This window comes from Mastigoproctus giganteus, chromosome 8, assembly GCF_048544385.1.
Source record: "Mastigoproctus giganteus isolate SK-2022 chromosome 8, ASM4854438v1, whole genome shotgun sequence".
In the NCBI taxonomy this organism is placed as follows: Eukaryota; Metazoa; Arthropoda; class Arachnida; order Uropygi; family Thelyphonidae; genus Mastigoproctus; species Mastigoproctus giganteus.
The window spans coordinates 104,797,173-104,813,419 of NC_143582.1; the positions used below are offsets into that span (position 1 = coordinate 104,797,173).

Below are 16,247 nucleotides of genomic sequence, written 5' to 3' on the forward strand. Positions count from 1 at the left end.
ACTTATTTTCACTTTTCTGACTGATACATTTTCTGGCACACAAATCCCAAAACTCATGAAAAGAATACTTCATGCTTTGGGCACCTTGACATTGCTTTAAAAGCAATCAATCCCACTATTCACAAGGGCAAAAACAAACTATATAAACATAAAAGAAATTAGAAGCTAGTTTATCTGTGAATCTAGAGAAATTTACATTCTTAAAACAAACCACAGTAGGTTGGATGAAAAATCATCTCTGCTCAGCATGCACAGGTGTCTGTATTTTCAACTAGATGTTTGTATCTTCAAACAATGTTTTATCCAATTTTCATTCATGTGAAATTACTTTTCATGACATTTTAAATTTCCTTCAAAATTCTTAATTATTTAAAAAAACAGATGAGATTTAAATATGTACAGCCTAGATTTATTTTACTTTGAGTATTATTTATAAACATAACTATATCAATCATGTCTTTGTTATTTGTTAGGTTGAACAGGGGGGGGGGGGGGGGGGGGGATAGATGCATATCCAAAAAACCTAACTCAAAGTGGATTGAAATCCATACAGAAAGTAGTGTTTCCAATTGTTCAGATGTTTCTCAAAATTTTGGAAAAAAGATGACTGCTATAAAAAAGTAGACTGCAAGAAAGTAGATTGATTCATGTTAATCCAAATTCTTAAAAAAACAATATAATTTGATTTTCTATTCAATGAGGGTTATGAATAATGACAATGTGCATAGCAATATGTGCAAGGCTTTAATATTACTTAATGCACAGTTCCTGTATCTTCCACACTCTCTTCTTCTTCTTCTTCTTCTTTTTCTTCTTCTCTTACCTGCTCAGCACCTTCTGCATCTCCCTGTAATTGCTTATATTCAAGTAGACAATCCCAGTAAGGGATGGAAAATTTTTCTTTTGATGGTGGTGAACCAATAAGTACTCTTGTGATAAATGGATCTAAAAATACAAAATTTCATTTTCAAGTATTTTGAAATTGAAGACAATCAATCAAATATTTTTTATACTGCTTGAAAATGAATCACTTGTGGAGATCTGTTTTTAAAAAATCTTCAGAATTCATTGGATTGGATTTTCGTTTTAACGGCACAAAAACATTGAGGGTTATAATGAGCTAAAAAGAATTTAACTTTACAGGAAAACAGATTTTGGCAACCATTAAAAAGGTTACCTCATCAAAAAGTTGTACATATGTCAATAAATAAAAAAGCAACAGAAGAGTAAAAATAAGTTTCCTATTTTGTATCTGTCTGTACATATTGTCAACACTTAAAAAATAAAAAAAAATGCTAACATACAGTCATTGTCGGATAAACTCTGACTGAGTGTATATGCTCAGTCATATAGTTAAAAGCGATAAAATGTGCGCTTTTAAAATTTGGATATACCGTAAAAACATGCTTATTAGATAAAATGGTGTCACACTACTCTCACATAGGAGGCTCACCATCCCTGAGCAGAAAAAGAGTGTGTCAGATGACTATATCCTATGCAGACTAGGATGACATATTTTAATTACACTGGTCAACACGTAAAATGTTACAAAAATGAAAGTACCCAATGTTAATATGATTAAAGAGGCCTGTGTGCTCAGGATTCATTATTAATATCGAATTACTGTGGACACAGAACGAAACGGAGACGGAATAAATTATGACAAGTTTAATAATAGGAAAAACACATGCATGTATTAGATTAGATACATACAAAAAGCTTTCAGTTATTTTTGTTAACCTTCCTCAGTCAAACTGACAGTTAAGAGTGGAACATGAGGGCGTGTACTGCCAATCATGTATATGAACTGTGTGATTAATTGTTGGATGTTGAAGCCTGTGGCTGTGATGCATGTGGACGTTGCCAGCATTTGTCATTAATCAAAATGGTTGTTTCGATGATAGGGTGGACACGACATCCACTGCTCCTGTTGACCGAGGTATTGCAGCATGTGATGTACGACTCCAACCAGGCACGTCGTCGATAGTAGTGGGACTATTCACAATCACAACATCATGGTGGGTTGCCCAAGCGTTTTTGGTAATAGCCGAGTGTTCTACATCTGCTAAGCAGATTGCACTTTCATGGTCTGAAAGATGTTTTCCGAACTGCCTCCCAGTTTCCCCAATGTTGCAGCTAGTGCAGTCACGGCAAGAGATGCGGTAGACCAGATCACTTTGTAGTAAGGTGAGAACCGGTGTTTTCACTTTAGAGATGAGGGATCGTAACTTTCTGCCTGGGAGTTGTATGCATTTTATCCCATGTGATTTTAGGACCCTAGAAACCTGTTGTGATAGGTTTGGATAGTATGGGATAAAGGCACTTGCAGTTGAGTCATTACCTTGGATGTTTCTGTTGGGCACTACGTGGCCATGTGTCTGTAGGTCACACCTGTCAAGGGTATTGATGGGATCCCAGCCACACCTCGTAAGATCCGCCTTGACTTTAGAAATTCCAGTGTGCCTCTCATCTACAGAACTAGAGTGGGTCCAAGCACGAGTTAGCAAAGTTCGAGCAGTGGCAAGACGATGTCTGCATGTGTGTGCTGACTGGAAGTTTGTAAATTGGCCAGCACACATTGGTTTACGATAGACAGTTGTCTTCAAGCGCATGCCCTCATGTCAGACAAGGGTGTCTAAGTATGGTATGGTATGGTGTTGTCCGATTCTAGCTCGATGGTCAATTTTATGAAAGGCGACAGAGAATTGAGGTGGTCTTAGAGTCGGTCACCCGAATTTCTGGGGATAACCACAAACACATCATCCATGTAACGACACCAAAAGGTAACGGGATCTGGTACATTCGTAAATGCACGACCCTCTAATTCCCCCATCGTGATATTTGCCGTGACTGAACTAACTGGGGAACCCATTAGCATTAGTAGAGGCATTTGTTGCAAGAAAGCAAGCTTATGCAGCATCAGCCAAAAAAAAAAAAAAAACCCACTTCCACTTCACCCCTCTCTTCGTTCAAAATACCTGTCCAGCTGAGCCTTAAACTTATTTAGGCTATCAACCTCCACCACAAGGGATGGCAGTCTGTTCCACCAACCAACCACCCGCTGGCTAAAGGCAAATTTCCGCACGTCTATCCTACATCTGTCTTTCCTCAATTTGAATTTATGCCCTCTCAGGTGATTTTTCTGAGCTAGAGGAAGAATCCCATCGGCACTGAGCATGCTTAAACCATTCAAGGCTTTATACACCTCTATCAGATCACCTCGCTGGTGCCTAGTCTCCAGACACTGTAATTTGCAAAACTTAAGCCTTTCTTCATAAGAGCACCCCTTTGTTCCATTCACTAATCTTGTTGCCCTTCTCTGTACTCGTTCCAGCAGCTCTACATCCTTCTTAAAATGAGGCCTCCAGACCTGTATACAGTACTCTAGGTGTGGCCTGACCATTGCCTTATACAAGGGAATAATCACCTCCATATCCCTGCTCGAAAAATTCTTGTATATCATTGACAATACTCCATGAGCTACTCTTGCAGCCCGTCTGCACTGCTCATAGAACTTCATATCTGCCTGCACAATGTGCCGTGTACCTGTTGGTAAATGGAGTTGTTGAACATAATTGCACCACCAATCAGCACAGTTTGAGGGCAGTGGAGATATCATCTGGTGTTAGTTTGGTTCTGCTGCCAAGGGTTTGGTCGTTATCCAAGGGTTGCTTTGCACATGTGATGGCAAGTTCTACTGGGATGGAGGTGAAAAGTGACACTACATCAAATTTGATCTTGTGAGATGGATAGGGTTCGGATCCGTTCTATAAATTCACCACTGTTGGAGACGATGTTGGTGGTCTTGCCTACTAGGGGAGAAAGGAGCCCGGAGACAAACTTCGCTAATTCATAAATCGGTGAGTCACAACAGGAGACAATGGATCTTAACAGTAAACCTTCGGTAGTCTGTAGAATTGTGGAATCTGGCAGCCGGAAGCACGTAGCCGATTACATGTGGATTCTGTTATTTTCTTCTGTTTAAACCAACTGTTCACGAGGATGTTCATTTTCGACTCCCATCGTTCAAAGGCTTTGATGGGAGGAACGGTTAAGGGTTGGTAAACAGAAGTTTCCTGCAAGAGCAGCAAGGCTTTTGACTCGTAACCTGTGCGATTCATTAAGACTGTTCAGTGTCCTTTATCTGCCGGTAGGATGACAATGGATGAGTTTTGTTTCGATGTCTTAAGGGCAAAAATTTGTTAGCGGTTGAGATTGGAAGGAGCAGGGCGAGCATGGTTCAACACCGGGCCCCACCTTACTACAAAGTGGTCTGATCTAACGCATCTCTTGACGTGACTGCACTAGCTGCTACATTGGGGAAACTGGAAGACGGCTTGGAAAATGTCTTTCGGAACACGAAAGAGCAATCCGTTTAGCGGATGTAAAGCACGTTTGGGCAACCCACCACGACATTGATCCACACTGCGATGTCGTATTGTGGATAGGTCCACCCACAATCAACAATGCGCCCGGTTGGAGTCGTTGAACATCACATGCTCCAATACCTCGGTCAACAGGAGCAGTGGATATCGTGTTCACCCTATCGTCAAAACAACCACTTTGATTAAGGACAAACACTGGCAACGTCCACATGCATCCCAGCCACAGGCTTCAACATTCAACAATTAATCACACAGTTCATGTACACGATTGGCAGTACATGCCCCCATGTTCCACTCTTAACTGTCAGTTTGACTGAGGAAGGTTAACAAAAATAACCGAAAGCTTTTTGTATGTATCTAATATATGTATGTGTTTTTCCTATTATTAAACTTCTCATAATTTATTCCGTTTCCATTTCACTGTGTCCACAGTAATTCGATATTAATAATGAATCCAGAGTGCACAGGCCTCTTTAATCATATTCGAACTGTTCTTAGCCAACAAATATACGACATAGTTGTGAAACTGCAAAAGAATTTTATCTTTATAGCCAGCGGCAAACAACATCTCAGATTTGCTCACAGATGCAAATCAAACAAAGTCATCCTGAAAAGATTTCTCTACAAAGCACCGTTTCCTAACAAATGTATGTTTTGTGATTTGCCTGTCAAAACTTCAGCTACAAAACCCTGAACATATGGATTGGCTGCCTTCATCGAGACTTACAAAATGCTTCAATGAGTAAAGCAGCCCTGCTAGTCGAACTTAGAAGTTTAGTTCCTGATCCTGTTTACACCAATATAATCCATACCTTGTCCTATGAAGCCGTCAGAGAATCACGTCAAAAACACAAGATGGCCATTTTAATTGGTGAGTCCCGTGAATTTCGTCATCAGCATAATACCCCTTCCACAAGCTGCACACACTTTGTATTGAACTTGAGCAACAAACAGTTATCTAGAGAACAAGTAGACCTGTTGACTCTGGGTATGAAATTTGCTGTTCTCCCGAGATACCCACCAATCACTGATATTGCCTTAGGCGTAGAAGCGTGTGTAACATGTTTCCCTGAAGAAGTGGCAAACACAATTCGCCCTAAAAACTGCAGAAATTTTGCACCATGCTCGCCCTGCTCCTTCCAATCTCGAACGCAAACAAATTTCTGACCTTAAGACATTGAAACAAGACTCATCCATAGTCATCCTACCGGCAGATAAAGGACGTCAAACAGTTGTAATGAATTGCAAAGATTACGAGACAAAAGCCTTGCTGCTCTTGCAGGACACATCTGCTTACCAACCCTTAACCATTCCTCCCATCAAAGCCTTTGAACGATGGGAGTCAAAAATGAACATCCTCATCAATAGTTGGTTTAAACTGAAGAAAATAACAGAATCCACACATAATCGCCTCCATGCTTCCAGCTGCCAGACTCCACAATTTTACAGACTACCGAAGGTTCACAAAGAAGGTATACCGTTAAAGACCCATTGTCTCCGAGTTATGAATTAGCAAAGTTTGTCTTGGGAGCTCCTTTCTCCCCTAGTAGGCAAGATCACCAACGCCGTCTCCAACAGTGGTGAATTTATAGAACGGATCCGAACCCTATCCATCTCACAAGATCAAATCATGACATCATTTGATGTAGTGTCACTTTTCACTTCCATCCCAGTAGAACTTGCCATCGCATGTGCAAAGCAACTCTTGGATAACGACCAAACCCTTGGCAGCAGAACCAAACTAACATCAGATGATATCTCCACCGCCCTCAGACTGTGCTGATTGGTGGTGTGATTATGTTCAACGACTCCATTTACCAACAGGTACACGGCACAGCCATGGGTTCCCAGTTAGTTCAGTCACGGCAAATATCGCAATGGAGGAATTAGAGGGCGTGCATTTACGAATGTACTAGATCCCATTACCTTTTGGTGTCGCTACATGGATGATGTGTTTGTCCTTATCCCCAGATATTCGGGTGACCGACTCTAAGACCCCCTCAATTCTCTGTCGCCTTTCATAAAATTCATCATCGAGCTAGAATCAGACAACACCATACCTTACCATACCATACTTAGACACCCTTGTCTGACGCGAGGGCATGCGCTTGAAGACAACTGTCTATCGTAAACCAATGTGTGCTGGTCAGTTTACCAACTTCCGGTCAGCACATGCACATAGCCATCTTCCTGCCACTGCGCGAACCTTGCTAACTCGTGCCTGGACCCACTCTAGTTCTGTAGATGAGAGGCATGCCAAAATTGCTAAAGTCAAGGCGGATCTTACGAGGTGTGGCTGGAATCCCATCAATACCCTTGACAGGTGTGACCTACAGACACATGGCCACATAGTGCCCAACAGAAACATCCAAAGTAATGACTAAACTGCGAGCGCCTTTATCCCATACTACCCAAACCTAGAAACCCAAAGTTTGTAGGGTCCTAAAATCACATGGGATAAAAAAAGCGTACAACTCCCAGGCAGAAAGTTACGATCCCTCATCTCTAAAGTGAAAACACCGGTCCCCACCTTACTACAAAGTGGTCTGGTCTACCGCATCTCTTGCCATGACTGCACTAGCTGCTACATTAGGGAAACTGGGAGACAGCTCGGAAAACATCTTTCAGAACATGAAAGAGCAATCCGCTTAGCGGATGCAGAACACTCGGCTACTGCCGAACACGCTTGGGCAACCCACCATGACATTGATCCACACCGCAATGTTGTGATTGTGGATAGGTCCCACCATTATCGCCGACACGCCTGGTTGGAGTCGTTGAACATCACATGCTCCAATACCTCGGTCAACAGGAGTAGTGGATGTCATGTCCACCCTATCGTTGAAACAATCATTTTGATTAATGACAAACCCTGGCAACATCCACATGCATCACAGCCACAGGCTTCAAGATCAATCAATTTCGATCAATCAAGATCGATCAATGCAGTTCATGTACATGATTGGCAGTGTTCCGCTCTTAACTGTCAGTTTGTCTGAGGAAGGTTAAAAAAATAACCAAAAGCTTTTTGTATGTATCTAATCTAATATATTATGTGTTTTTCCTATTATTAAACTTGTCATAATTTATTCTGTCTCCGCTTCACTCTGTGTCCACAGTAATTCAATATTAACCCAATGTTAACTAATTTTATGCTGCTGAACATGAAAATCACATTAAAATTTGTCGATTGGCTCTTGTTTTCAAATTACAGTTGGGGGCATAAATTAGCAAGTTACTCTACATTATCCACTACTGCTCTTCGCAAAACACAAGGCTGCAGTTTCAGTACCACCACACTCTTATGTGATCGGCAACTGTCGCCTCACTCTGCATCACGTAATAAGTTGTTGTTGCCTCAAACGAGCCTTCAACTCTGTTGCAGTAATCCTTGAATACAGCTAGGTACTGGGTGACTTTTGCAAACTTTTTGTGTCATGTAAGATTAACATGCCCCGTAACTGTGTGAATAGTCCGGATGACTTCTGTTAAGTATGTGGAGAAGTCACATTAGCTTCAAGAAAGCATCCCTTAACTTGAGTCATAAAAAAGGCCTACTTCTTGTACTTTGTGTGTAAAGTAGATAACAAGGACAAGAACTCCAACAAGGACAAGAATAACAAGGCTCCACACATATGCTGCACTATCTGTTCATCAAAACTCAACATGTGAGTGAATTGAAAGTGATGTTTTATGTCTTTCAAAGTAATGATATGGAGAGAGCCAACAAATCACGTCACAGACTGTTACTTCTGTGTGGTGTTTCCTATTACAAAAGGGGTGACAACGAAGAAAAAGTGGACAGTGATGTACCCAAATATACCATCTGTAATTCATTCCGTGCCTCACAGTGAAGTACTACCTATTCCTAAACCACTCGATCAATTTTCTGTACACTCTGATGAAGATGAAGACACTAATGAACATTAACTTGATATATTTAACTGCGGGGACTCACAACTGGTACAGGCTTGGCACACCTAGGGTCCTGAGCTGGATATCATCATTCTTCTCTTCCTTCGTGATTCCCTTCTACTTCTGACTCTCTCTTGGGGTAATTCAGAAATTTTTTTTTTTTTGGTTGATGCAGCATAAGCCTCAGGCTTCCTTGCACTGTATGGCTAATAATAATAAGTACAGAAGCCGTCTACGTCAAGGGATCCACCATTTTGTCCAAACCTTTATCCTTCTGAACCACATAAGATCACAGAAAGTGAGCTTAATGACCTCATCAGAGATCTCGATCTTCCGAAGAATAAGGCATGGCTTTTGGCCTCAAGGCTACAACAGTGGAATCTTCTAGATCATTCTATGAAAGTGACATTTCATACTAAAAAAAAAAAAAACTATGATAAATTCTATCAAACAGAAGGCGAACTCACTGTTTGTAAGGTTGTTGATGGTCAAATGGCAGCAGTGAACATAAGGCACATTCCCTAAGATCGGCGACTATTTATAGATGCTTCTGAGGTTAGCCATAAGGCTGTGTTATTAGAGGTTAGCCATAAGGCTGTGTTATTAAACAATGGAAATATGCTGTGTTCAATAACTCTTGCTTATGCCGTCCACAAAAAATAAACATAAACAAACATGGAGATCATTCTATTAGGTTAATCTATCAGAAGTACGAGTGGCAGATATATGGAAATTTATAGGTAATCGCCATTTTCTTAGGACTAAAAAGAGTTACACTATGTACTGTTATGACATGACTATATCATAGTGTCTATATCATCAAGGATATGTCCTTGGTGTAACTATCCCACTCACAGAGTGGGATAGTCATGTCAAGAATATGCACTATGAGAAGAGGATTTGGCCTCAATGAAAATCAATTACACCTGGAATGATCAACATAGCATTTGAACTTCTGGTAGATCCAAATAACATTTTTCTTCCACCAATACACACATCGAACTGGGGCTCATAAAAAATTTCGTGAAGGCTTTGGAAGTGAACAGTCTTGCAAGAGAAATTCCCAAGACAGAGAGAGATTAAGGCAGGCATTTTCACTGGTCCACAAATAAGACAACTTTTCAAAGTGAACAGTTCGAATGTTTCCTTGGTGATAGCGAAAAATCAGTGCTGAAAGCCTTTCAAAATGTTTCAGCTGGTTTTCTTGGAAATGTTAAAGACGGCATTCTACAGGCAGCTTGTGGAAGATCTTATTACTTCTTATGAAAAACTGGTGTGCAACATTTCATTGAAGATGCATTTCTTGCACTCACACCTGGATTATCATCTCATTAAACTGTGGTGCCATCAGCGAAGAACATCAAGACATCGCAGCGATGAAACAAAGATACAAAAGCAAATGGAGTGCCGCCACGTTAGCTGATTATTGTTAAGCTTGGGGAAAGGGTTGCTCCCAAAATTGAAAACAAGCGAAAGGTTAAAAAGTCCCATGTATGATACAGGTATGTTCATAGCTACATCTTATTGCCACATTAATAAAAAATACCTTGTATAAATATAAAAAACATTTTTCAAAACAAGAGCCAATCTGCCATGTTAAGCACTATTTGCATGTTTAGAAAAATTGATAAAGTAAACTTACTTTCATGCCCAAACCAAGATAGGAACCAAAATTTGTTGTTCAGTGTTACAGGCTTGATCTGATGTACTATGATACAGTATTAATAGTATGTGGTGTGATATAGTATTAATAGTATGTAGTATGATATACAGTGAAACTTCTCCTAACGGACATCTCTCTATAACGGACATTTTCAAATTCCCCAACTCACCTCTATTGGTTTTAATGTGTTTGCAGCTTCTGTCTAGCGGACATTCTCTGTAATGGACGCGGATAGGCAATCTGCACTGTTTCGTTTAGATTAGCACTTAATTTGAGCTCTAACGTGAGCTCTACCGCAGTCCCCATAACGGACTGCGGTAGAGCTCACGGCCCTTTTTCTAGGAACTTTTCTTCCACGTATTGCCTCAATCGTGTGTTTATTTTCTATTTCCGATTCTCTGAATTTTATCAAGGTTTAAGTCGTGGTTCTAAACCCTTTTTCAAGAATTTTAAGACACGTGTAAAATTTCTGATGAATTCGGTGTGTGCAGGGGGGGGGGGGGATTTGGTCAGCCTTTCGTCTTTTGAGTTTCAGTTTTCAGTTTTGTTCAGTGTCGTGTGAAGTGCACAATGCCTTCTCGTAAACATTTAACTTTAAAAGATAAAGTCGAACTCATTAATGCGTATGATCGGCAAAAAAATAGTGTTCACAATCTCGCTGCAAAATTCAAAATTGGGAAGATGCAGGTAAGCGACATCCTAAAGAAAAAAAATGAACTGCTCAAACAATTTTGGCAACACGGAAATGATCAGGTTCAAAAATCATTCCCAAAAACTGTTGGACTTCAAATTGACAATGTTACGTATGAGTGGTTTTGTCGCGCACATGCTAAAAAAATTCCCATTAATGGGCCTATTATTAGGGAAAAGGCTTTGGAGGTTGCGAAATCTATGGGAGAAAATGAGTTCAAAGCTTCTGTGGGATGGCTAGACAAGTTCAAAACTCGGCATAAAATTTCTTGGAAGGTGGATCTGTTGATACTGGGGTTGTAACAGAGTGGACCGTTAAATTGGAAGATTTATGTCGTGATTTTGAAGCTAAGGATATTTACAACTGTGATGAAACAGGGTTGTTTTTTAAAGCTCTTCCTGAAAAAATGAGTCTAAAAAACGAAAAGTGGCAGGGCAGAAAAATTTCTAGGGAACGCTTGACAGTACTGTTGTGTACAAATATGCTGGGAGACTTTGAACAACCTCTTGTTATAGGAAAACCACAAAATCCTCGTTGTTTCAAGGGCATAAAGTTGAATCTTTTGAATGTTGACTGGAAGTCTAATAAAAAAGCGTGGATGACACGAGATATTATGAGCGAATGGATAAGTCACTTTAACCAAAACATGATTCGTCAAATCAGAAAAATTATTCTTTTCATGGATAATGCTGCATCTCACCCGCACATTGAATTGTCCAACATTCAAATTGTTTTTCTGCCACCAAACACCTCTGCACAGTGTCAGCCCTTGGATCAAGGGATAATAAAAAATTTTAAACTTCACTACAGAAAACGTGTTTTAAGACATCTCATTGCAAACATGAACGATGTGACATATGCGAGTGACACTGCAAAGAAAATCAGCATCCTAGATGCGATTCAGTGGATTTCCTCTTCAGTAAACGCAATTAGAAAACAAACTGTCGTGAACTGTTTTGTAAAGTCTGGCTTCTCAAACGCAAAAATTGAAGTTGTGAACAGCAACGTGGAGCACCAAGAAGAACAAGAACTTCAACATCTATTGATAATGTACGATATTTCAGCTACAAGTGACCCTGGCTACAAAGATATAGACTCGAACCTCACTACAGAAGATGGTGCTTTAGATATCAACGACATTATCATCAATATTTTTTAAGAAGTTCCTCATGAGGATGAAGAAATGGAAGGAGGTAATTCTGTCGAAGAACATATTAACGATGAACCACCGATGAAAATAGAAGAAGCGCTCATACAAATAAATTGTTAAAAATGTTTTTCGCCGCTGAAGAAGATACTGAAGGACTTTCGATGGTTTCTTCACTCCAAACAAATGTTGAAAACAAAATTATCAGCCGGAAGAAGGTGCAGAAGAAAATAAGTGATTACTGTATGTATTTTTCTTAAGATAAAGTCATAATATGCATAGCACAATTGTATGTATATTATTTACAAAAATATTGTGCAAAATCTGTATATATTTTAATTTAATTTTACATTAAACGTTTATTCTTTCTTTTTTTTTCCTCCCTCAGACTTCTTGTTAGCGGACACTTCTCTCTAACGGACAAATTTTCATTCCCCATGGCTGTCCGTTAAAGGGAAGTTTCACTGTAGTAGTAATAGTATGTAGCATGATATAGTAGTAATAGTATGTAGTATTAAAATTGATATAGTATGCTTAATCTGATAAGTAGTCTGTATAGGGAACTGACAGGCCAAGATTATTCATCGAGGCTGCCAATTTGGTTGCATGTATGGGCTTGGCACACCCAGGATCCTGAGCTGGATATCATCATTCTCTCTCTCTCTCTCTCTCTCTCTCTCTCTCTCTCTCTCTCTCTCTCTCTCTCTCTCTCTCTCTCTCAGGGTAACTCGGGAATTTTTATTTTGGTTGGTGCAGCATAAGCCTCAGGCTTCCTTGCACCATATGACTAATAATAATAATAAAATAATTTCTGGTGATGCCGATGTGGCTGCAGATCCAGCAGAACCAGATATCAAATCCACCTCCATAAAGAGAGCATGTCATCTTATGAACCCGGGATAGGGTTGGATGATTGTCGTATCTCATTGCTGATAGAGCCTGGAGTGCACTCAAAGAATCGGTATAGCACAATGACGTTGGGGGTTGTTATGTGGTCTAACTCTATTGCATGGAGCCCTGCAGTATATATGCTGCATTCAGAAGGAATCTGCTAAGCTGTACTATAGTCAAAAAAGAAAGCTGCAGATCTCACTCATGATTCTGACTTTGAGCCGTCTGTATATACAGGCAACAAGTCAGAACGTTCAGATCAGCATTGTACAGAGCTGAAGGTAGATGGCAGGCGGTGTATCAGACTTCATTCAGTTCTTAAGGGAGAAGTCACGTGCTGGAGTTTGAGCATGTCAGGAAGGAAGGGGATGCTTTGGTGATTGAGCCACCATGTCTACCATAATGTTAAGCTCTCCGAGTAGCTCTTGGTCACAAATACCGAATGGACGGTTAGCATTCTGGAGTATGTTATAAAGATTTTCCCATTGTGGTTCAAAATAAGATGTCAACATGGGGGTGGTCTGGCAGGATGTTCACCTTAATAGCACAGTGTAGAGACAACTGTTTTCATCAAAACAACAAAGATTGTTAATTTTCTTCAACATACAGACTTTGGACAGGTAATGTTCTGAATGCACCAGTAGCAATACGAATCACATGATGGTGAATGAGATCAGGCCGCCAAAGGATGCTCTTTCTAGCAGAAGAATACACCTGAGACCCATAATCTAATTTTGAGTGTATAGGTGCAAGATATGGAGTAAAGTGCATCTGTCAGTACCCCAAGAAGTACAAGAGAGAGCACGGAGAATGTTAAGCCCTCTCATGCACTTTGTGCAAAGCTGACAAATAAGTTGGAGAAATGTCAGCTTTTTATCAAATATGAGTCCCAAGATTTTGTCTCTGCTACTATTGGAATAGGGATTTGCCCAAGTCTTAATTGAGGTTTGGGGTGAAGGTTATACACTTGTAATAAATATGGATGTAAACTTTCTTCTCCAGTGAGAACCTGCCCAGCAGTTAAGACTATCAGTGGCCCATAAGACGGTCATTAACCATCATGCTGAAGTCATCAACACAGAATGAGTGTTTATGTTTGGAGGAAGTGGTTCAATAATGGAGTTTACTTTAATGGCAAAAAGCAACACTTAAGACTTGCGGAATTCCCTTCTCTCGACAAAAAGGGCAAGAAAGGATGGATTCTACTCAAACTTGGGAAAGACGATGGAATAAGAAATTTTTAATAAAAACAGGAAGGTAACCTCTTAAAACGAGGTTAAAAAGGTAAAATCTACAAGTTTTCTCGTACACTTTTTCCATGTCAAAGATGGACACAAGGTGCTCTCTTTTTAGGAAAGCATCTTGAATAGTTGTTTACAGTTTAATTAAGTAGTCCAAAGTAGACCTGTTCGTTCAGAAGCCACACTGAAAGCGGGAGAGAACACCATTTGATTATAAAAGACAAGTAAATAAAAGAGGAGCATTGACCATTCTCTCCAATATTTTGTACAAACAGCTAGTCAAAGCAGAAGGACAATACTTTTTTTGGAGATTTAGGATCCCTTGCCTGTTTAGCAAAAGCAAGAATACAGGCACTCCTCTACTTACGTATAAATCGCAGATACATACGAAGCAAAAGGCTGTTGCTATGTTTGGTTATAAGAATCAATTTTGAATGCCTTTGTGATATTTTTCTAAAGCAGATTTCAGGAGGTCACTACCATAAAACAATTTGCAGTTTCCAGTTTATTGGGCTTTTCAGTTAAAGCTAACTATTAAAAATGGGTAGTAAACTCAATCTTGTTGCATTGATACTGCGATGATACTGATGGCTGGAATTCTAAGGAATTTTACGTTATTATGGTGAAATGTGTTTGCTCTTCAATGAAAGTTTCAATCATATAAAAAACATTAATAAATTTTCAGAATCTTCTCTTCATTCCTATTTTTTGAACTTCATAAAGTTGTTACTCCATATCTCACTTGCAAATATCGTATTAGTTGCAATTTGTGCATTCCATATTCTTTGTTATTGACTACTTACTGTTTTAAATTTTATGACCAAAAAAAAAGTCAGTGAACAGAAATATCAGTTAGTTACACCATTAACTAAGCCATCTACCTAAGCAGAAATTAAATTTATTTTAATTTTGCTAACCTGTGGGAAATGTTCTTCCGATTTTCACGTATCATTTAATTATGTTAATTGGTAAGGCAATAAAGTATAAATCTGTGCAATCTTTACTTTTATAGCCTGTAGATAATATTCCTCCTATTTTTGCTTATTAGAATCTCCGTTAATAGAATTAAAATTCAATTCGTAAACGTGATCACAATGACTGGTGCTTACTACATATTGTATAGTGAACAATATTTTATTTTGGAGAGTCCATCGTAAAGTGATTTGATCATAGATTAAATTAAATTATGTATCATATTTTGATTAAACTAGTTTTGAATAAACACTGTACTCTACATTATTATTTCAGCCTCATTTAACTCGGTTACAAATCGTGAAAAGCTGTGCATGATGAAGTTTGTTGGGATTATAATCTCGGTGCATTGTACTGTACTGTAGACGTATTTCGTATCTACAAGACCGAAGTCATACAAACAAACTTATGTACATGAAAAAAAAAAAAAAAAAACAATTAAGTACTGTACTTAAGTCGAGGAGTGCCTGTACTTGCCTTGCATCAACTGTCTGAAAACTGCTCTTCAAGGAAGATTCTATTGTACAGGAAGAGCAGAAGGTCCATGGATTTTGGCAAAATGTGTGCAATCATTTCATAATGAATGTTGTCTGATCCAACAGCACTAGCCTTCATACGTGTAAGAGTTGTTTTTAGTTTGTGGATATAGGATTACCTATATAATGACCCATTATATAGGTAAACATCCTTGGAATTAAAATTCAAGGTCTTTTCAGTTTTGTATTTAAAGACCAAAAACTCTGGGGAATAAGATGATGCTGATGAGATGTTAAAAATGTCTCCTAAGATCATTGGCAACTGCAGCTGAGTCTGCAATAGTACATCCCATCATATTCCAGGACTGACAAGAAGTGTGCAGTGTATTTTCCCTTCATTTTCTAAAATTTTTCCCAGACCATCTTAGCTCTGGTCATCTGGGTAGTAGATGATGTGAATCAGATCCAGACAGCAAATGCAGAGTGTTTTGGTTCATACGTATTTAAAGGCTAAAGGCTGGCCGTCGTAGGATATCATCAGAATATCCCCTAAACTTTGTTTTGAGCCTTTTTTTGCTGTTGTGCAATCTGCATTCTTTTTTGCTGTTGTGCAATCTGCATTCCTTTTTTGCTGTTGTGCAATCTGCATTCCTTTTTTGCTGTTGTGCAATCTGCATTCCTTTTTTGCTGTTGTGCAATCTGCATTCCTTTTTTGCTGTTGTGCAACTGCATTCCACCATGGTTTGAGAAAAGGTGGAAACCAGGTGGATGTTATTGGAAATGCAATCGCAGCTGCATGGGCAATACTTTCTGTGATGTATCCAACTGTGTTATTGATAGGCTTCTGATTGGCAGTGGTCACGTCA

At 39.3% G+C, this 16,247-nt stretch overlaps 1 protein-coding gene across 3 annotated transcripts in view; it reads right to left on the reverse strand.

Annotated features, from left to right (window-relative positions):
* Positions 1–494: 494 nt before the first annotated feature.
* The window catches only part of mRpL1 (mitochondrial ribosomal protein L1), a 468,615-nt gene continuing 452,862 nt past the window's right edge, over positions 495–16,247 (reverse strand). For all 3 annotated transcript variants that reach the window (XM_090379616.1, XM_090379615.1, XM_090379614.1), the window contains one exon: positions 495–945. In XM_090379616.1, the coding sequence (XP_090235742.1) occupies positions 755–945 (191 nt within the window). In that variant the 3' untranslated portion in view covers positions 495–754. The remainder of the gene's footprint in view (positions 946–16,247) is intronic.